At 55.4% G+C, this 22,230-nt stretch overlaps 1 protein-coding gene across 4 annotated transcripts; it reads right to left on the bottom strand.

Moving 5' to 3' along the window:
• Positions 1 to 1,966: 1,966 nt before the first annotated feature.
• SHF (Src homology 2 domain containing F) lies at positions 1,967 to 21,658 on the bottom strand. Of its 4 annotated transcripts, XM_061182190.1 has the most exons (7): positions 21,161 to 21,658; positions 12,302 to 12,443; positions 9,500 to 9,709; positions 7,942 to 8,082; positions 6,474 to 6,645; positions 6,212 to 6,331; positions 1,967 to 2,725 (listed from the first exon to the last, which is right to left on the bottom strand). In XM_061182190.1, exons 1-7 carry the CDS (start codon positions 21,656 to 21,658, stop codon positions 2,539 to 2,541), a joined length of 1,470 nt encoding a protein of 489 aa, XP_061038173.1. In that variant the 3' UTR covers positions 1,967 to 2,538. The 4 variants fall into 4 exon arrangements, with proteins under 4 accessions (XP_061038173.1, XP_061038169.1, XP_061038171.1 ...); XM_061182186.1 differs by lacking the exon at positions 7,942 to 8,082; XM_061182188.1 differs by lacking the exons at positions 6,474 to 6,645; positions 7,942 to 8,082 and having other exon boundaries at positions 2,602 to 2,725.
• Between the last annotated feature and the right edge of the window lie 572 nt (positions 21,659 to 22,230).

Raw genomic sequence — 22,230 nt, 5'->3', positions numbered from 1 at the left:
GTGTAGGGGGCTGTGAGCCTAAGGATGAAGTGGAAGCACAGATGCTGGCATCCTAAAACCCCTTCCCCCAAATCTCCCCTCCTCTGAGCTCCCCACTGTCAAAAGGGCTGGCAAATGCCTTAGAGAGGGTAGAGGGTAGACCCACAGAGAGCAATTTACAGGAACCCCCTCAGCACCCACTCTAACAGCACTAACCACTCTAACAGCACAATTGATCTTTTCTCCCAACTTTTTAAACGTGTGCTGTAGTCAAAACCTGCCCCAGCATGCCTCAGTGATCCTCAGCTCTTCTCTCCTCCTCCTGCTCTAATAGCCTCTTTTATAAATAAGCCACTTTCCTGCCCTTAGGGTTTCTTTATTCTGCTGCAGGATGGGGTAGGTACTAGCAGAGGAAGCCACTCACGCAGCCAGCTCACCGAGGCTGGGCCACATGTTCTCTCGGAGCTTGCCTGTACCCACTGACTAAGGGAACCCCTCCAAGGCCAAGCGCCCCAGCTAGAGACCCCTTCCCCTGCTCAGGGGCACCTTTCCTGACAGAGGGCCTCTCAGGGCAGCTAGTGTGGGGCTCCTGAGGCCTGGTCAGGAGGGGCAGAGGGAGGCGTGAGGGTTTCTGGTGACGGTGGGCTGGGCACAAAGAAGGGAGCAGTGTAGCAAGACACAGCAGGAGTCTACAGGGAGCCAGAGTTCACTGGCTTGCTCCAGGACCTGTTACTCCCGGTCCTCTGAGCCATGGGAGGGTGGAGCACCTGTGCCTATATGAGTCTTCTATGTAGTGAGATGACAATAAGGAGACTGATAAGCACATCACCTAACCTCTTCGGGCCTCTGTTTTCTCATCTGCAAAATAACTGAATGCCCTCCAAGTCTACTTAAGGATAGGGCAACCTCTATGATGGAATGTTTGAAGCAGGACTCAATTTCAAGTGATCCTTTCCACTGTCCCCACAGAATTCTTGCATTCGTCAGATCACATATCCTCGATATCGAGAAACTAGCCACCGGATTAGAAAATCCAAATTCCCCTGCTTCACACCACGCTTGGGAGTTGCAGATTTCGGTTCTGGAGGAGGCTCTCAGGCTGCCCTCCTAGGGCAGCCGTACCAAGGGTGTTAGTTCAGCCGCTCATCGGGAGCTTCTGTTCAGCTTGCCCGTGGGAGCGGGAGGGCGGGCCTGGAGTGGTTTGACAGCAGCTCCGCCTGGCGGCCCAGTGGTATTCTCCAGGGACTGGGCCCCAGGCCTCGGCGGGTTCCAGCTGCGGGCGCGGGCTGGGGGGCCGCCAGGGCCGCGGGCGGTGTGGCCCCTCGGGTAGAGGCGCGGCCAGCAGGGGGCGCGCGCGGACGGCCCCGCCAGGCGCCACAGCCACGAGGGAGATCCGGGCCCGGGCTGGCCGGCTGCAGGTCTCGGGGCCGGACCCATCGGCCCGGGCCCGCGGGAGGCGCGGCAGGCCCCCGCTTCCTCTGGAAAGGAAACGCAGTCGGCCGCGCCAGCTTTCCCACCTCCGCCGGCGCGCGGCTTCCGCGTGGCAGGGGCGCCCCGCTCCCTCCCGCTCCCTCCCGCCTGGCGCGCTGCCTCTTTGTCTCTCCGTGGCTCCCCTCCTCCCAGACAAATGGCTGTTGGCAGGAAATTAGATGCGCTCTCGGGGAGCCGCGCTCGTCGGGGCGGCGGGGAGGGGGCGCCGCCTGGCAGGCCGGCTCTGGTGCCCCCAGCCGGGGCGGGGGCGAGGGGGGATGTTTTGACATCTCGTCAAAGGAAGGAACTTCATGCTTCGAAAGTGCTTTTCACAGCCGCCTGTGTCCGCTCCAGAGCTGATTTATAAACAGAATCTGTGCTAGCTCAACTCCCTCCCCCTTCAGCCGGCGGGGTGGGGGTGGGGGTGGGGGTGGGGGTGGGGGTGGGGGTGGGGGTGGGGGTGGGGGGGAGGGAGGGAGCGGCGGCGCTGGAGGCGCGGAAGCGGCTGTGCCTGGCAGGACTGGGTTTATTTATTGCCTCTGGCCCGGAGCCGGGGCGGCCCCGGGCCTGCACAAGTTCCCTCCGGCCGAGCCCTTCCCCTCCTTCCCCACCCCCAATGCCGTCTCCATCCCAGGGGTCTGTCTTCCCGAAGCCCCGCACCAGACTCCGGGCGGAGCCCACCGGTGGTTTGCGGAGGCGGAGAGATGGTTAGAGCGCCCCGAGGGCCCGCGTCCAGCTCCATTCCCAATCCATCCCTCCACCCCTGGGCCACCTCTGCCCTAGGGGAAGAAAGGGGCTGGAGCTATCTTAAACTCCTCAGGAGATCAGCGATTCTGAAATCCCTTCCTCCAGGGGCTATCCTTTCTCCCCAGGGAGTCCTCTATCCTCAGCACCAGACCACCTCTTACTCCAAGGCTCCAGTAGTCCTTCCCTTTAGAATAAATTAAGGAATCTCCAGCTTTCACTCGATTCCAGGGAGAGGGCAAGAAAGGTTTGAGAGATCATGTGGCCCAGGAAGGGCCACAGCCCTCAGCCAGGGGATGAGCACAGGGCTGGGTCCACATCTGTCACAGTGCCCGGGCCTCACACCTACAGAGTCCGGATGGCCACGGGGTAGAGCAGGGACATGTGCTCGGCCCCCTTAATGGGCAGCTTGCGGCTGGCGTAGTGGTGCACGATTTCAGGGACGCTGCTGAAGGGCGGGCTGTTCTGGCCCAGCACATACTTGTGTTCCTTGGTCCGGGACAGCTTCATGTGCATGAAGCCCTGACTGCTCCTGGGAAGAGGAGGGGAGACCCTGGTGAGTGGGGCCCTCTCCGGCCGTGGTTACCACCCCACCACCCGCTGCAAACATGGTTGTTCCAAGCCAGCTGAGAGTGGAGGCAATTAGGGAAGGTGGAGGTCAGTCCAGGAAGCAGGGAGGGGATGTAGGGGATTTTGTAAGTAGGCAGCAGTAGGTACTGGCTTTGTGGTGAGGGCACTGGGTGTGCCAAGAATGTGTGGGTGGTGAGTGTACAGGGTGTGTGCAGGTGGAAACAAGCTATCAGCACCACCCCCCAACCCTGGGATCCAGTCGCTCCTGCCTCAGCCAATTCACCCCCCCAGGCTATGCGACCAGGGCCAGTTTACCCTCCCCCTCCTTGAGCTGTGGGGGAGGACATCTGTGTGGGGGGGGGCTCCTGGTGCCTCGTGAACACACAGACACCCTTGGCAGGACAGTGGGTGGGCACGTGCGACAACCAAGCGAATCTTGGTTGGGGCTCTCTTGCAGAGACTAGGGGAGGGAGTGAGCTGGACATCACCCCCAAATCTGGGAATACACAGTTGCCTTGTCCTGGGGACATCCCTTCACCCTCCTGCTAACTGGGCCTTGGGCCAATCCCCCAGCTCATCTATCCAGCTCTTCTGCCTGGGATGACATCATCTGTGAGGCTGCAGCTCCATCCCCTCCCTCAGAGAGGACATGCTCCACTGCCTCTCCCATCTCCCCACCACAATCCAGGAAATCAGCATCAGTGCCCAGCCCTGCCCACAAGACAAGGACCCTGCTGCTCAGAGCTCTGGCCAGCTCCCAGCAAGAACGTCTGTTCAAACGACCACAGGCCTGGTCGGCCAGGCCCCAGGTCTGAAACTCCAAACAGGCAACGGGGAAACCATGCTTGGGAGAGCCCTGAAGCCCGAGTACTTGTTTCTGCTGGTCAGAGCCTACTTGGGGACAAGGGCCAGGCTCAGAAGCTGGTGTGGGAGGCAGGACTGGGGAGGGGGCTGCCTCCTCGTGAGGTTTGCCACCCTTGAGAGGTGAGGCTGGCAAACCCCCTCACTTGCTTCCCCTGTCTGTGTACAAAGAGGGCTCTGACTGATCCCATTTCACTAGGGCCACAAGTGAGAAAGCACAGAGAGTGGGGAGACTGAAGAGGAAAGGGATGGGAGGAAAAAAACAGGCCCTTAACACCATCCTTCCCTCCCCCCCCCCCCCAGGGTACAGTTCCCTAAAGCCTGGGTGTGTGTGTCAGGGTGTGGGACCATCCTTCATCTGCAGGGCTGAGATAACGGCTGAAGTTGGCAGTGACCACACAGGCCCTGGGGAAAAGAGCAAAGGGCCTGAGGAACACGTACAGCCCCTGGGGCAGCAGAGAGGGGAGGCAGTGAGTGGTCGCCCTCCCCAGCCTGCCCTATGCCAAAACCCAGGCCCAAGGCTATGGGCATCAGGGTAGGCCCTGTGCTCTCAGTTTGGGGACAGCCCCCTCCCCACAGTCCACTTGACAGAATTCCCTCTCCTGAAAACTGTACATTGTATCTTCTCCTTCAGGGACAGATCTGGCCAAGAAGGGCAACAAGTGGCCAGAGAACTGAGTTGGCAGCTGAGCACTCAGCCTCCACACCTGGATAACTGACCTCCTGGGACGAAGTCCCAAGGGTCCATTAAGACACAGCAGAGCCCTTGCCTGCCCCTCAGGGAACTGAGGTGGTACTAGCTGGGCCGCAGGGCTAGGGCTGGCATGGCTTTTGGAGGAAGCTGTTTAATTACCAGTGAAAGCCTTTCCATTACAGAGAGAAGAGAAACCATAATTGTATTTCAGAGAAGCCATTTATATGTAAACGAGGCTCTGGCAGACAGATGCTGGCAGGGCCTGATCAGCTTGGGCTGGAGCGGTGTCCAGGCTGGCCTCCCCCTTTCACTCCTCAGGATAAGGCAGGGCCCAGGCTCTGCTCTGCTCGGAGCCAGACCCCATGTCTCCTCTTGCCTTGGACCATACCAGACTTGATGGGGGGTGGAACTGTGTAATGGAACAGTGTGGTTCTTGGAGTCAGCCTGAGCTGGGTTCAGATCCTGCTCTGGGCACTTTATTAGCTGGTGGCCTTGAGCAAGCCACATACCTCTTTGAATTGATTTTCTTTCTATAAAAAAGAGATTGATCTTGCAGGACGGTAGCTGGTTTGGAGATGGTATGTATGCTGCTTGGCACATAGTAGATGCTCTATGAATCTTAACTATAATTTTTTAAAGCAATACACATTCTGAAGTTATGTAGATCAAATTTTTGACAAATGAATTTTTCCTAAATGCTCCTTTGACGTTATAATTTGCAGACTCCCCCAGCATAAGAGGTGGAAGAAACCTAACAGGTATCCATTGACATATTTTGCAAAGGTAGAAACTGAGGTCCAGAGAGGTTAAGTGATTTGCCTAAGGTCACACAGCTAGTTTTATTAAAACCAAGAATGAAATTCAGGTTATCTGACTATAGTCTGGTATTTTTCCCATTATCTTTTAGTGAAGTTGAATAATTATCCTCCAGTGTATCTGTTTAATACTCCCAAATTTCCATATATTGGATAGGTCTGAAGTGGGGGTATACCTGTACTCTAATGCCCCCTAGAAAATGTGGTAGGAAGTGGTACAGATGCCCCAGTAATGATGGGGGATGTGAATGGACACAGCACTCTGACAGGCTGCTATGTGGGGTGCAGGTTCTACTAGGCAGAACTCCTAGGTACCAAGGAGAGGACTAGCCATCCTGCCAGTAGAACCTGGGAGGCTGATGCTGGTCTCTGTATATCTGTGCCCAGAGTGGAAGGCTAAGGAGGAGGAGGAGGAGCCCTGCCTCCCCTGCCTCTTCCAGGACCCTTTAAAGCTCAGTTGTCAGCCACTAGCACCCAGACCTTCTGCCCTTTTCTGCAGGGTGAACAAGAACAGCTTTGTGTCCACTGCTCCATCCTCCTCCCAGCACCCAGCCTCCATCTCACCCTGTTGAGTCCCACAGGCAAAGTTCCTATCTCCTCGCCTGTACTTGTAGAACATCTTGGGCTTCCATTAATAATGATGATAGTGATAATTCATTAAGCACTTAGCACTATGCTAAGTGCTTATTTCATTTAATCCTTCCCTATAAGTCAGATATGATTATTCCCCCATTTGATAAGGAAACTGAGGCCCAGAGAGGTTAAGGGGGCCCCAGGCCACAGAGCTAGAAAGTGACAGAACCCTTCTAAGCTGGACTCTATAGCTTGACTGCTTCCCCCAATGGACTCTGCACTCCTTGGGAGCAGGGGCTGAGCCTCAGACCTCTCCAGATGCCCAGGGCTTGGCACAGAGTCGGCACACGTTCACAGGGGATGAAGTTCTCCCCAGCCTGGCTGGGCATGGGAGAGATACTGGAGACTCCTCCTGCCCTGCTGGTTATCCTCCCACCGATTCCCCTTGGAGTCATCCTGACAGGCTCACTCTGCCTAAAGCCACCAGCCAGCAGGCCCCACTCACTTGAGGGACAGGGAGAAGTCGTTCTTGCTGGTCTCACTGTTGCGCACCAGGTAGCTGGCCTCTTTGCACAGCCGGAGCAGGTTCTCGGCATCTGTTCGACTGATGGCCCCGTGGTACCAGCTGAGGACAAGAGAGAGGAAGGGGGGCATCTCTGCTGGGTCCCTCGCTGTCCAGGCCCACCCATTCTGGGTGTCCCCTGCAGGCAAGCCGGTGCCAGGAGGGGAAGGGAGGGGAGAGTCCCCAGCTGGACACAGACACTCACACCTGGTTTTCCAGAGGCAGTGCTGGGTCTGTCCACTCCCCCAGGGGGCTGCTGGGCTCCACGCTTAGGGACTTGGCTGACTTGGGGTTCCCTGCAGAGAGTCGGGGAGGGAGCCGCCCCTTCTCCTCCCGGCCAGGTGACAGGCAGCTCTTCTCAGATCCTTCAAACTGGGCTGTGGGGGACATACCAGTCATAGACTCTGAGGACCCTAGAGATAGAGCCCTATAGACTATCCAGTGCCCCATCCCCATTTCCAGCCAAAAGGGGGCAAAGGAATGTTCTGGAAGGGTGGGGCATGCTCATGAGCCTGACCAGCTCTAGGGACAGTGTCCTAGGTCCATCCCTGGGTGGGGCGGGGGCGGGGCTCAGCTCTCCTGTGCCACAGGGCCTCCCAGTCCCCACACCGTGGCAGGAGAGGGGAGACAGCAACAGGAGAAACCACTTAAGCTCCTCCCTCTGGAGGAGCTGACTGCCTTCCCTTATTCCATCCCCCTCAGGGTGGCTTCAGTGCTGATAATATTGTTTCTTTCTCCTCCTCAGAGTTCATTACCGTTCTCCAAATCACCCTGCCAAGCCGTTCTGTAGAAATGACTTATCGATCTGAGAACAATTATCTGACTCCCCTTGGTGCCATCCTGACAGGCTAATCCTGCCCAAAGCCGCCAGCCAGCCCGCCCCTCCACCGCCCCCAAGGTCGCAGCCCACGGGCTCCCCTCCCCCACCCACAGAAGCCCAGCAGAGGCAGCTCCGGCCTCCCAGACTGGGACAGGCATGACCGCTGAGCCTGCCCAGGGAGGGCTGAAGCCAGTGGGCCAAACGGGCACAAGCACACATGCACAGATGACAGAGACCCTCCTTCAGCCTGTATTTACAAAATACCCACTCACACCCACGCACCAATGTACAAACAGGTGCTCATGCCTGTGTGCGTATGCACAGATGCAAGCACATCCCTGGCTGCCCATTCTGGGTAAAACTGCAAGTAGATGAAGTTTTCAGTGTCTTCTTTCACCCCATTTGGGCTCTTTTTCTCTCCGTGTAGCACTTTCAAGCCCCTTTCAAGCCCCTTGTTGTCTTTCCAGTCAGGAGATACAAAGATCAAATCTTTCCTTTAAGGAGTTAGATACTTCCTGTGCTAGCATCGCCCCTGCCTCAGGCGTTATTTGCACTGCTGAAGGATCTGGTCAGGCAGAGCTCTGCCCAATAGACTGAATTTAGAATAATGGATTTTTCTGGCACGGGGCGGGGAAGGATATTTGGAAGGGGCCTCCCTCAGGAGATACCTTCCCCACACCTTTAGGGGAGGGAGGAACGCGTACTTTGTCCCTTCCATCTTCCTCCAGGGCAAGAGGGATTCCTCCTGGGTTCTCTGGACTCTGCCCCACCTCTCTGCTCCTCCAACCCAATCCACAGGGCCTGAGGGCTGAGAGGACACATCACCCTGGCCAGAAGCCCCCAAAGGACCCACCGCTGCTGTCCTCCAGGCTGGACTCAGGGAGGGGTGAGGCTGGACCGGAGATGTCCCTGTCCCCGTCGGGAAGGGAGGGGCTGCTGTCCAGCTGTCCCACCGGCGGAGGCCAAGGTAGGTCTTTGATGACCTTAATGTCAACTGGAGCCAGTAGCAGCAGGGAGAAGAGAGACAGACAGGGACAGAGACAGAGACAGAGAGAGGCAGAGATTGAGACACCAAAACCCAGAGCCAGGACACAGGACAGCCTAGAAAGGAGGAGGGTCAGAGCAGAGGCAGGGGCGGCTTCTGAGGGAAGAACAGGACTCTCAGAGGACTGGGTGAAGCCACACTGACCGCACCACGGTGGGTGGGAGGCTCCAGGAGCAAACAGCCGGACACAGGGTCTTGCTCTGCCAGCCCCACAGGTCCCCTTTATTTGACCTCTCACAAGCCTCCAGGGCCCAAAGGGCCCAGGCAGGGAGGAAAAGCAGGACCAGGAGCTGCCCAAACTCCCCAGCACCGTACCTGGACACCCACACAGCATCCTGGCACGCCCCACCTTGCCTCCCTTCCCCCTTTCGCCTGCAGCCTGGGAACTCATGGGCAGCGAGACTGAGACAGCCCAGCATCAGGCTGTCAGGAAAACTCAGAAGAGGGAGCAGATGTTTTATTGAAATTTACCCACCACACCCTCAATCCTGAGCCTTGACAATTAGGAGAGCCATGCCACTGGCGGCTGCAGGACTGCTAATGAGGTTTCCTAATGAGGAGCATAGATTTTCCCATTAAGCAATTCAAACAGTATTGATTCTCCAAGGAGACTTCTGGAGATAAACGGCCCATCCTCAACGGTGCACGCTTTACGGGAAACAAATTAGGAACCTGTGGTTTCCCAATCTGGCTGCCGGGGTGGGGAGGACAGAGCGGAGAGCTGGTTCCAGCTCCAGGATGAGCTCCTTGCCCAAGGAAGGCTGAGGAGGACATGGGAGTAGGAATGAGGTCTAACGGCACTGAAGTCCTTTATGTTCTCACTGAACAAGGCTCTTGTACCAGGCTCTTGTATCACCCACTCAGGCCCTCTCTATGTTGGACTCCAGGCCTGGGATAGACACTGGGGTGCTTGGTACAGGAGAAACCTGATGATTTCTCCCTCTCCCCACTGGTTCCTGCTCCTGAGAAATACCCTTGGGGCTAGGCTATACACACAGTGGGTTTTCACTGTCTGGAGTGTTAAATGCTTTCCTTTGTTACGTGTAAGTATTTAACATATGCCACAAGTTTTATCATTTTGTTTGGAATTTCTTTATTTTTAAGTATACCCCGCCTCCCAAAAGATGGAAGTGGCCCAAGCCTCTTGGCCTCTGAGAGGTGGTGATGCAGGGAGTCATCCCCGACCCTGCACACAGTTCTGTGTCCACACCGCCCAACTCACCACTCTCCATGGTGCAACTCAACTGCACTTCCCTTGAGCCCAGCTCCTGCCCACCCCCACCCCAAGTCCACTCCTCCCATTCCCCTGAGCCTGGAAAGCTGCTCAGAGGCCCCAGCAGACCTGCCCTCTCCACCCAGGACTCACCTGCAAAGGCTTTGGAAATCCGCTCCTTCTTCCACTCCCAGGGCTGGTCATACTCCTCAGGGGGCCTCTCATCATCCTCTGGCAGGCGGGACTCCCGGGGCCAGGGGGCCCCCTCACCTTCCGTGGTGGCCCCCTCCTCCTCCTCTGGTTCATAGGGCGTGTCATACAGAGGCAGGGGCTGAGCTGCTGTCTCCTTGGAGCCCCGGATCTCTGCCAGGGCAAGGCAGGAGGGGAGGTGTGAGCAGTCCTGGCTGCCTGGCTCAGCGCCCCCGGCAGCACTCCCCAGCTACAAGCCTTCAGAGGAGATGCTGCTGGCTCTGGGGGGAGCCCAGTGGCCACACATCTGGGGTCCCTCGCCCTCAGAACACCTCTAGGGTTCCAAAAGCATGGGACCCAACAGAGGCAGAGGCAGAGAAGCACCAGAGTGAAAGACAGAAAAAAGATCCTGCGATGGCCAACAAGGGCTGGGGAGCTGAGGCTTACACATTTAGGAAACTGAGGCAGGGTCCATCTCCTTGCTACTCAGATCCATTTATTTCCTTGTGTCCCAAGTTATGTCATTTCGCAATCAGAAAATCCTTCTTTGTTGCTCAGGTACTGCTGACCACCCCCTCCTTGAAAATCCCCTTTGGACAAGTCATTTTCATGGACTGTCCTCCTCTTCCATCACCCCCGTTTGGTCTCTTTCCCTGGATCCTCTCTTGGTCTCTGTCCGCCAGGGCCAAATCTTATTCATTTCTCCCTGCCCTCACTCTCCAGTCGCATGGCACCCTTTGCATTTATATGTTTCCAACTGCCATAAAAATGTTTCACTTTGATGTTTCAAACTCACTGCTTTCCCCAAAAATTCTTCCAGTCTGTTCTGTGATCCTCTTTTGGGGATCACTGACCCAGTGAAAATCTGATAAAAGCTATGGAGCTACTCCCCAGAAAAATGTGCGAATTTTCACATACAATTCCACGGCACTCATGGACCTCCTGGGGGTCTACACCCTTCTGATCTAAGTACAGTAGCCGCCCTCTCACTTTCTCCATTTCTGTCTACTACACTGCTCTCCTTGGTCCTGGCCCTCCTTCATTCTCTGAATCCCATGTGTTCAGTGCCAATCCCTGATGACTCTCCCCCTCAACTCTCCACGTCTAGATTACTGCTAGGGTGAACCTCCAATCTACAGGCTCATGTTTCAGGGGCTCCATGGAATAACACTCCCTACTGCTCTCTGCTCCCTCACCCACCTCTCCCAGGGAGGGAGAACAGCTTATCCGATTGGCCAAAGGAAGCTTCCTTTCTTTCCCAGATCTGCCTACTTGCAGAGAGAGAACATTCTGGTTCTTTCTCCTCCTGCCCCCGTGCAGAGGCCTATAGCTATAGCTGTCCTGAGTTGCCCAAGCCTGAGTAGGCAAGTTTAATTCTGTGGCGAAGTATTCGTAGCTATGTCATTCTGGTGACATAGCTAAGTAATATTCTCCAATCAACTTTATCAGTAATAAAGTTGGCATCTGTTTCCTTAATCCTATTCCTCAGTTATTTCCAAGCTCAGAGGGGAAGAAAGGGGTGTTAATTATTGGTCCCTTAAAGCCTCAACAATTCCCACGATAGCCTACTAACTCATCTTTCTTATTTTTTAATTAATTAATTAACTTATTTATTGGCTGAGTTGGGTCTTTGTTGCTGCACGCAGGCTTTCTCTAGTTGTGGCGAGTGGTGGCTACTCTTCGTTGCAGTGTGCGGGCTTCTCATTGCAGTCGCTTCTCTTGTTGCAGAGCACAGGCTCTAGGTGCATGGGCTTCAGTAGTTGTGGCTCACGGGCTCTAGAGCGCAGGCTCAGTAGTTGTGGTGCGTGGGCTTAGTTGCTCCGTGGCTTGTGGGATCTTCCCAGACCAGGGCTCGAACCTGTGTCCCCTGAATTGGCAGGCGGATTCTTAACCACTGCGCCACCAGGGAAGCCCCCTAACTCATCTTTCTGATGCCCAGTTCTTCTAGTGTGCTCTGTACACCAAAGCCTCAGTAATCCTCTAAAAATGCCATATTCATCCTGTTCCTTTCTTGCTCAAGAATCCATAATGGCTCCCCTCCCATTTTTGGAGCAAGTCCAAATGCCTCATTTGAGCCTTCAAGACCTTCACTACCCCTCTTGGCCTCTCTCATTTTAGCTCTCCTGTATGCCCAGCACTAAGATTATTTGCCCCTGAACAAACCTTCCTCTCATCCTTCCCTGGGGCCTTGGCTTACACTGATTCACCCCTGTCCTCCTCTCTGATCACCCACATTGTTCCCTTTCCCTGGATGCTTTCTTGACCTCTGTTCCCCAGGGCCAGATCTCATTCACTTCTCCCTGCCCTCACTCCTTGAACTACTTGCCCAATCTCATGTGCATTGCATCTGCATTTCTAGTCATGTGTTTCCAATTGCCATAGATGTGCGCTTCATGTCCCATCATTTCAGACCCATCACCTTCCCTAAAGCTAGTGATTCTCTTCTTGGGATCAATGACCCCCAGCCCACACCACTAGCTTGTCATTCGTGACTATCCCAAATGCTTCTATTGTCTGACCTGTGGTTGTATGGCCTTCTCTAGCACCTCACGTCTCAGGCACCACAAGTCCCAGCTTCTTCTCCAAAATGACTATCTTGAAGGCAATGGCCACCCTCCCCAAAGACCCAGCAAAGGCTTTCTCCATATTTTCTAGGGACCAAGGAATCAGTCCTTAGACTTGTGGGTCCCAGAGCCTGTTCTGCAGATACTCAGGCCTCAGGGAGCAACCCCCCACCCCACCCCCACCTCTAACTCCATCACTCACCAGCCATCATCTTTTGGGCCTCATAGGGCTCCATGTAACCGTCATTTTCGGGGACCTTCTCTGGGGCTCCTGAAGCTCCTATTGGGCCTTCATCAGTCTCCTGAACATCAAATGGATCCGCATAGTCTTCTAGAATTGCTAACTTTGGGAAGAGAGTGAGGGGAGCAAGCTTCAGACGTCTGAGAGACAGCTCTGCTTCTCCCCAGGATGCTCTGTCCATGGGAGCAAAAGTCCTGGGCAGGCTGCCCAGGAGCTTGGATGGGGAGAAGCTCTGGCTCTTCCTTTGCAGGGGTCCCCACTAGGCTGCCAACAGAATGGTACATCTTTCTTTTCTGTTAATTTTGTGCCCTGGCCCATTCCCTAGGCTAAATGGGCAGGATGAGGCTCTGGGCTTTAAGGCCTGCCTCAGTCAGGGTCCAGGCAGGACCAGAGCCTATACCAAGTGGCCTAACAGAGGGAATTAATTCAGAGACCTGGTTATAAAGGTGCTGGAGTTCAAAGAATAAGCAGGGAACAGTAGGCAACTGGGGGATTAGCTTGGTCCATGCCTACCATTGCATTCCCAGATGCTAAACAAATAAGTATTTGCTGACCATCAAGGAAGGTACTGACTTTATGCCACAGTTCGCTGGTTTATCCTCACAACATCCTTCACAATGTCATGTGGGAATTATTATCCCCATTTTAAGGAAATGGAGGCTCAGGGCAGGTAGGGAACAACATGCCCAAGTCCATTCCACATAAGTGGAGAAACCAGGATTGGAACCTGTGCCCTTTGTGCAAAGTCATGCTGCCAACCTGCTACCACTGGGCATCTTGGCTGTCCTGGGAGAGAGACCACCTTAGGATAGCCCTGAGAAAGCCAGGGTTTGGGCTCTGCTGAAATCCCCCAGGCTCTTGGAGAACAGGGACAGGAAAGGCCTGGTCTTGGCCCTCCCCCTCCCCATCCCAGGCTGCAAGCCGCATACCCTGCAGAGGAGCTTAAGGTGCCCGGGGCGGGGCGCAGCTGAGGACAATAAAGCCTTTCTCCAAGCTGGGCACAGGCTGGGGGGGACCTGCTGAGGCAGAGACAGAGCACAGCCCGCCGCACGCTAACTGCACCTTGGGGCAGGAGAGCACTGCACACCGGGTTGCCAGGCGTTGACAAGAGGTAGCTCTGGGGCCTGCGGCATGGGGAAGGGGCCACTCCTGCCTCTCCCCTAGTCTCGGTCTAGGCTTTGGTTCTGGTCCAGATCAGGACTGTGGGAGACAGTTGGGCAGGGAGGTTGTGGGGATGACCGCCTGTCCTGGGTCACAGGATCTGGGACCCCTAGCAAGGCGGAAATGGAGAAAGAAAACTTCCCACCTCAGAGACCCCTTCTGCATGTCCCTTGAACCCCCACTGGCCCCTCTAGGGGTCTCAAGCGTGTCCCAACAGCTCCTACCATCTCATCCATCAGTTCTTCAGCTCCTACTCGTTTCACCTTGTTCCAGTCAAGATCCCCAGCTCCTTTACCTCCCTCGAATCTCTGTCTGCTTCTGAGAAGGCCACCATCTCAGATCATCCCATCACCTCCACCAGAGCATCCACTGGCCTGGGGCTCTTTGTCACTTCTGTCTCTCCAGCTCCAGTAAGCACCTGGTTTACAGTGGGAACTAGAAAAATGTTTCTGCTAGATCACTGCCTATTTCCCCTTACAGCCCCCCTCTTCTAGTCCTCCTTCCTTCAGGAAGTGCAGAAAAAGAATCCACTCCTACCCCGAGCTGCTTCATCCCAGGCCAACGGGCACCCACAGTCCCACCCACCTGACCAAGGGGCTCTGGAGCCAGCCCATTGGGTACCCACCCAGCTTGGCACCCAGCCTTACACTCATATGTGGCAGCTACTTAACAGTAACTGAATCAACAAATGTGCTATCCTTAAACCTTGCAATGGCTCTCCGGTGCCAAAAGAACAAGTCCAAAGTTAAAGGGATTTAAAGATTCCACTTTGCTCTTTGGGTTCTCTCTACCCACCCTAGGTTACTTTGTTACCTGAAAGCTCTATGATCTCTTTCTTATCTCAAAGGCTTTCCCTTTACCTGGATCAGATTATTTTTTGATAGAAAGCCTTCCATTCTCCCTCCAGGTCTGGTTAGGGCCTCTGTGCTGGGCTATCAACACACTGTGTAGTAAATACTTGTTTTATTATCTGTTTTCCTGCAGACTGTGAACTTCCTGAGGGCAGGAACCGCGTTTACTGCTAAATTCCCAGTACCTAAAAGTGCTCAGTAAATATTTGTTAAATCAGTTCATATAAAACAGGAAGGAAGAATGGACAAAGGAAGCACTTTTCCTTGTTCATTCAGGAGAGGAGGAAGCATCAATCTGCCTGGGGAGTCAAACAGGGGGTATGAGTCCCTGGAAGCTGCTCAATAAGCAGAAGCACCTGGCCCAAGCCCCAGGCCCCCCTCCCCAACTCCACAGAGCCCCACTTGCCTTCCCTTACCAAGCCCAGTCAGAGCCGCAGGCAGCACCCTTCCCACTGGAGTCCTGGGCCAGTGCCAGGAGCTGCGACCCCTCCTGGCAGCTCAGGGCCCATAGGCACCCAGGTGGCAGCTCTGTGGGCAGCTCAATGGCTCCTCTGTTCCATTCCTGGCTCCACACCCTGCTCCAGGAGGCCCTGGCCTCCGCCCTGGGCTGGGGCGCCCAGAGAAGCCACCCACGGGGTCGGGATCGGGAGCAGCAGCAGAGACGCCTGCTGGGAAGGCTGGCAGGACGGGCACCCGACCTGGACCTAGAGGACCTGTCAGAGACCAGACCTGCTTTCCCAGTGGCTTCTAGGTCACGTGAGGAGGCAAAACTGCTCAGTGTGCGGAAGCTGCCCCTGTAGGCTTCTGACACCTTTGCTCTATCATGATTTACTCTGTTTATGGGCCCTCTACCTGACTCTGCCGTGCTCACTGTTGTATACGGCATCCATCACAGGGCCTGGCACACAGTAGGTGCTCAGTGCGCATTTACTGGATGCTCGAAAGGCCTCCTTCTACCCAGACTCCATCTTCTGGAGTGAAACAGACTCTCAGATCCCCATTCATCCTAACTCTGACTGACCAGTAGGGGCTGTAGGAGCAGCCTGTCAGGAGAATCGAGATTTGATAGGGATCAAAGCCTTTGGCTCAAGGGCAGAAGGAAGGAACTGGCAGGGAAGGCACCTAAAGCCAGGGCTGATATTTAGGCAAATCCTCTGGTACGCTGTTGAAATGCTGAAATATTTCCAAACTAGTAGGTAAGTAGCTCTGCCCAGAGGGCCCCCTGGCTCCCTCCACTCCTGCAGGAGGGTGGCAGGGTGCCTCCAGGACCCTGGTCTTGCGCCTGTTCATTGGGCAGTGCTCCTCCCAAAGCAGCTGTCAGGCCTTGCCTCTCCTTCCTGCCCAGGCCTCTCCTAAGGTAGCCGGCAGCCCCACCATCTGGTTGAACCCTCCACTCTGCAGCTGGGCCCTGTTACGAGTTTCTGACCCCACCCGTGGGGCTTTTAAGGCCAGGGGAGCAAAGGAGACACATGTCACGGGATTTGGGCTCTGCAAAGTACCCGAAGTCTACCACTGTCCCTTTTCTCCATTTCTTTAGTTTATAAACATTATAAACTTATTATATTCAAGTATAATAAGTTAATATATAAGTTATAATATATGTTATAATATATAATATATATTACATTTATAAACATTTAGTTTAATGTCTGGAAGCCTCTGGTTTTTTAATCTGTAGAATGGGGATGGTATTAGCACCTACCTCATAGGACTGGGTAGAGGGCAATGAATGTCAAAAGTCCTTGGCCCAGAGGCTGGCAAGGAGTCAGTGCTCAATAAATGTTTGCCCTGATGATAATCTCTTTTATTCAGGCATTAAGACCCCAGAGTTCAGGTGCTTGTCCAAGGTGCACAGCTTGCAGTAGCAGAGACAAGAAAGACAGAGACCCAGGTCTCCTGACTCTCAGTGCCTTGCCACAGATTTTCCAGAAAAACTGGGAAATGTGGCATCTTCTCTCTACTTGTAGATTTAAAATACACCTTAGCATGTTAAAGGCTCTGAGAAGTCCTGCAACCAAAAGACTAACTTAATTTTGTTTACTTCAGCATTTCTCCAGACTATTTAACCATGAAGTCCCTTTTCCACTGAAAGTCTGTCAGTCTGGGAAATGGTGTACTATTGATATTTACCTTCCTCAAGATTGAACTTTTTGCACCTTCTGTTCCCACTTACTAGAATGCCCTTCCCAATTTTAATCTGCCAGGGAAACTCCTTCATGTGAAACAAATTTGTTATTATCCTTTTCTAATAACAAAGCAATGCCATGCTTGTAAAACATTCATCACAGACATGCAACTGATGCTACCAAACCTTTTAAGACCCTTATAAGGTATGTCTGAGGCCACTTTGGGATTGGGTGGCAAGTGCTGGCCTTCAGCATTCAGGAAATGGCGGACTCAGCACAGAATGCAATCCTCATTCCTTCCTTAAGAGCCTCCTTCCCCTGGTTCATTAGCAAATGCTCAGTGGATACTTCCTCTCTCTGCAGGCCTCCTCTCAGCAGGTGCAAAGGTCCCATACATGGTGCTGGCAGCCAGTCTGGAGTCAGGCTGCCCAGCTGGGAACCTCAGCTATCTAACTAGCTGTGAAACCATGCAAGCGTGACTCAACATTCCTGTGCTTCAGTCTCCCTTTTCGTAATGCTGGAATAATAACAGACTTGTCCTCATAGGGTTGTTGTAAGGATCAACTGGTCTAATACACATCAGCTGCTTCAAATGGTACTAGATACAAGGTGGAGGCTCAGTAAATGTCCACGATTATATTATTAAATACAAAGAACAAATTCCTGGATCCTCCAAGAGCTCACAGTGACAGACACAAAACAAGTTCCCAAAGAGTGAAGCACCTTGAGGTGCTATGAAGCCACACGGCTGAGCCCCAGGCTCTGGAAGCCCCACAGGCTCACTGTATGCAGGGTTTGGGCCCCACCTCCACTCTCATATCATATCACACTGGTTCTCCAGGGCAACGGGAGTAGGCTGCAGGTAGCCCTCCAAGTCCCGGGCCCCAGCCAGCTGCTCCATCCAGGGTCACAGGGTCCCGGCTGTTCCTGGCTCCCAAAGGGTGGAGCACCAGGGCTGCGGTGTCACTGAGTCACTGCCCAAGCCAACAAGCCGCAGATGTCTTCCAGAGGCAGGGAGTGCTGCAGCACGAGGAGGCAGCAGTGGATAGAGTGGACAGGCCTGCGGGCCTCAGCCCTCCTCGAAGCACCAACGGCAGTGGCACCAACAACAGCACAGGCCACAAAGTTCAGATCCCCTGACCGGAACCCTCCTCCTTTCCTCCATCAGGGGACACAAGGACACGTGTGAGATAAACGAATCAGACCTCTAGACTCTGCGCAAGTCATATGAAAGAAAATTAAAGCAAACAATGAAACACTCAAAAAAGGCAAGGACTCGGTCTTCTAGGTGCTGAGTCTCTTTCAGCGCCTAGGCCAGTGTCACTTAATGATACTCAAACACTCAATGAACACTGGCCAGGGAGGGCCCCTAGTCTTGTTCATCTTCTGACACCTGGAATGTATCCTTCACTTTCTTCTTCCCGCCTGTCTGTTCACTCGTTTCCAAACTTGGGCCCGGAGGATCCAAGTCCATGTGAAAACCATCTATGAGGTACAGTATCTATTCTTCAAAGTTCTTAATATTTCGGGCCCTGTGAACACCAGTGAGAATCTGAGAGCTGTGAGCCTCTTCCCAGAAAAATGCTCATGCCCCCAAATATGTGCACAGTATTTCTGGAGGTTCATGAACCCTAGAAGCCCCTCTGTGAGCTAAGAACAAGAACCGTAGTTTCAATTCATACAGGGTGCCTGACTGTCTTATTGTTCACATTACCTCTCTCTCTCTGTTTTGCTCTCTCACTCTCTCATTCTCTGTCTCTTTCTCTCACACACGTATCTTGGCATGATGGAGGCAAAGGACACACTGTGCAGATGGTCAGAGGCAACTCAGAGCTTCCTCCAATCAGGGCCCCTCTCCCATCCCCATCCCCCTTTCCTAATTAGATCAGGTTTTTCCTGTTGAAGGTCTGAGAAAAGGGAGCAAAGCAAGGGAAGGCACAGCTCTCTAGCCCCTCTGCCAGAGCATAGCCTGATGGCCAGACAGGGCCCAGTACCAAGAGGGAGTCTTCCTGCAGCCAGATGGCAAGGCCCTGCCTGCCTGGTGCAGGGCGCAGCTCCTGCTGCTCCCACACCTGCCCTGCCAGGCCTGCCCAGATGGCCACCCTTGCACCCCTGCCAACTGCAGCCGTGGGTCTCAGGGTGGGCCAGCAGCCAGAGCCCTGCACGGGGAGAAGGCTAATGGTCCTGAGCCCCCAGGCCTCTCAGGGTCCTGTCTGAGGCCTATTCTCTCCAGCCCCTACATCCACTGGGCTCATTCCCCTTCAATTTCTCTGGCTCATCACAGAAGCATTTGCACCCATTTTATCAAACCTCATGATCCAGCTCCTCTCAGAGGGTTCTGACCCACCCAGCACCAGCTGCTGGAAGGCAGAAGGAGAGAAGTGAGCCAGCCCAAAGCGAAACCTGGTCCCCAGCCTCATCTCACCTCAGGAAGAGACCCAAAAGCAGCAAGCCAAGAGGACCTGCAGGGCTAAGCGGAGGGGGAACTGAGACTAAGGAGAAAGCAGCCACACAGGACAGGAACACCAGCTCAGCAGGGCCTCGGGGGCCAGGCCGGCTCACCATCCAGAAGGCACAATCCTGTGTGAGCTCTGCAGGCAGGTGCTGACACTTGGGTTTAGGCTAAGGGGCTCAGACCTAGTCTGGGCTCTTCCTAAGAAGATCTAAACTCCGCTCCTGAAGAGGTGGAGCTGCTCTCTCTGAATGGTGGGAGGCCCCAGGTCAGCATCCCTGCCCCTGGGCCAGCTCAGATGGCATACTGGGTCTTTCTCACACACCCATTAAACCACAGATTGTGTGGCTCCTAGGAAATCCTGCTGGATTTCATTCCTGTCCCTGCAGCTGACAAAGGAGTCAGATACCTCTGAGCAGCCCACAGATCACAGAGACGACCCAGGGAGAGGCATGGATGCCCTTGGTGAGAAGAGGCTGTGGGTTTCTGCATGGTTGTGTGGGCACAGCCCCTTCCTTGGGGTCTCTGTGGGAAAGTGTGCAAGGGGAACTTTAGTTAGGGGAGTCTCTGACCCTCAGGTCACCCTAGCAATGGAGAGTCACCACTCAGGACTCATTGATATTTGTGCACCACCCCTCTTTATGCCAAACACTGTGTCAAGCACTTGGGAGACACAATATGAGGATAAGGTCCTTGTCCTGGAGGAGCCCATGGCTTGGTGGGCAGCCTGTTATGCCATTCCAAGACGATACAGAGAGGAGGAGGGCCAGGGACAGTTCAGGCCCACATGCCAGCAGGCAGTGGTCAGGGAGGAGGAGACTAACTGATCAATAGTAAGAACAAAGCCTAATGCTCCCTCTGCCTCACTGCCACCACCACCATCGGGGAAAATTAGGAAGAGGAGCCTAAGGACATGTGAAGAAACCATAGGCTCCTTCTGCAGGCGAACAGTCCTGGCCCAGGATGGGTAGCCATGCCCCATGGCAGGAACTAGGGGAAAAATAATTCACATTCCTGAGGCTTCTGCTCTGACCCTGACACATCTCTCTTACCCAGGAAGCAGGCAGAACAGTGGCGCGCTCTCAGCTGAAAGCCTCAGCCCTGGAGCCAACAGATTCAGACAGCAACTTTGCTCTCCAATCAAAGAAAACTGTGTTCTCTGCTGAGGAGAGGGGAGTAAGCCCCAGAGCGAGCTCCCAGGGGTAAGTGAAGAGGGACAGTAGAGCTAGGGCAGCCCACAGAGTCATCGTCCTAGAATTTAGGACTACAGGGACCTGGGGATGACTTTCAGCTGTCAGGGAGGGATAAGGCCGCACTGAGGTTGGGCAGGGGGTGTCTTCTCTACCAGGGGCCTTTGAGCCACAGTGAATGTTCTTGGAAACAGTGAATGCCCAGCCCGCCTCTCTACCCCAAGCCTGCAGATCCACAAAAAGCTCTAGCCACCCTCAGAATGGACGCGGGGAGCAGGAGACCAAGAAGAGAGGAAGAGTGGGCTCAGTTTCTTAGCCCCTTCTGGGCAACAGGTTCTGAGCACTGACTGTCCGCATACCTGGGGGGATAAGGGAAGGAGCAGGAGTGGGCCTGCCTGGACCTCAGTGGTCAGCATCCTTGGTGAAGAGCTGCATCCTGCCTGTTCTGGCTTCCTGAGAACAACACTCCACCCGGCTCCAGTCCCACTGGGTAAGGCAAAGGCCAACTCTTGCCGTGTCCACAGGGAGAAACCCAGCCTTCACCTCCTTCCTGGGGCTTCAGCACCTCCAAGGATGCTTGGGCTTTTTTAACAGGAGGAGGAGTGGAGCTTTGTGCTGGCTCTGCCCTGAGGGGGAGGGGTCAGAGATCAAAGGGCAGTGAGCTGCTGCTCCCAGAGGATTGAAAGGCCATAAACTGGGGAGAAGCGGGCTCAAATCCCGTTAGAAAAAAGGCTCCCCGATTAGGCTCCGGGGTCTGCGATGAGGAGAGCAGAGCTGGGAGGGGGAGGGTCACTCGTTCAGGGGTTATAATAAGGGAAAGAGGCAGAGTTTGGGGCGCACGTCCCAAATTAGAAGGTCGAGAATCTGAACAAAGGTGGATGAAGGCTCCGAGCCCCGGGGTCAGGGACTAAGATCTTGTCCGCCAGGAACCGTGACACCAAGGGGCCCGGCCCCGGTCAGGCCACCTTTGTCCCTCTCGAAAGCCCCAGACCTCCGACCACCTCTCCTCCTTGCCACCCCCCGACCGGCGTGGCACTCACCCTGTCGCTGCTGGCGGGTGGTCCAGAGATCCGTTCCTCGGGAGGAGGCGCTGGGGGGCCAGGGGTCTCGACCCGAATAAGGCGGTGGGGTGGCGAGCCGTGGCGCGGGGGCGGCGTGGGGCCGGGAACGGCAGGGGTGGCTAGAGCAGCGGAGCCGGACGGCCCCCCGGAGTAGGGGTCTTCGAAGTCGCGCTCCCTCTGCAGTCGGTAGGCGGCCAAGATGTCCGGGGGAGGTGCGGGGGGCGCGGCCGGGGAAGGTGCGGGGGGGCGGTAGTCCGGCTCCGGGGGCGCCGGCTTGCCCCCACCTCCGCCGCCGCCCCCACCGCGGAAGCCCAGGTGTTCCCGGAGCCACTTGGCCACTCCGCCGCTGCCGCCCCCTCCTGGGCCGGTTCCCGCACCTCCGGGGCCCCGGCGCGATCCAGCCGGGCCGCCCCCCGCACTCCCCTGCGCCCGCGGCCCCGGGCCGGAGCCGGCAGGAGAAGCTCCGCTCAGTAGCATGAGGCCAGCCAGACTGAACGTGGGGAGCTCGGTGGCCGGGCAGGGGGCGGGGGCGGGGGCGGGGGCGGGGAGGGGGCGGAGCTAGGTCGGGCGGCGAGAGGGGGCGGGGCTTGGCCGGGCGGCGAGAGGGGGCGGGGCTCGTCAGTAACAAGGGAGGGGCGGGGTTCCGCTACCTAAAGGAGGCGACCTCCCCCAGCCCGGCGGAGAGGAGCGGGCGGGGGCTTCCAGCCTATGTAGACGCAGAAATGAAGTGGCGACCCTAGGGCAGGGAATGCGACTCCTGAGGATGGACTGAGGATGAATCCTCCACGTGTCGCCACGCGCGCCCCTCTGGGGACGCACCTGTGCACGTCTGTTCCCCCTACCCAGCTCCCACCTCGCGCGAGACGCCAAGAGGGGAGTCTTCGGACTCCAGGGTTCCTGGCCCTCCGGCGCCTTCCGCCCCTCCTTTACCCTCCCCAAGGCCTCCCAACTGGGAAATAATATCCTGGGAGGAAAAACTAGTGTGGGGTGGGGGCGAGACAGGGGCTGTTCTGTAAGATGTGTCTGTAACTACCGGCTCCGGCGTGCTG

Source organism: Eubalaena glacialis, chromosome 2 (genome assembly GCF_028564815.1).
Source record: "Eubalaena glacialis isolate mEubGla1 chromosome 2, mEubGla1.1.hap2.+ XY, whole genome shotgun sequence".
In the NCBI taxonomy this organism is placed as follows: Eukaryota; Metazoa; Chordata; class Mammalia; order Artiodactyla; family Balaenidae; genus Eubalaena; species Eubalaena glacialis.
Note: the sequence above shows the minus strand (reverse complement) of the source record. Positions and strands in the feature narration are given on the sequence as shown.

Bases quoted from the DNA above. Each gene is read 5' to 3' on its own strand.
- SHF (XM_061182190.1), bottom strand. From the start codon at position 21,658: ATGCTACTGAGCGGAGCTTCTCCTGCCGGCTCCGGCCCGGGGCCGCGG. The intron at 9,710-12,301 runs GTGAGTGATGGA...TTGCCCTGGCAG, and splicing joins GGCCCAAAAGATGATGGCTG to AGATCCGGGGCTCCAAGGAG. The intron at 6,332-6,473 runs GTGAGTGTCTGT...TCTTGTCCTCAG, and splicing joins CTGCCTCTGGAAAACCAGGT to CTGGTACCACGGGGCCATCA.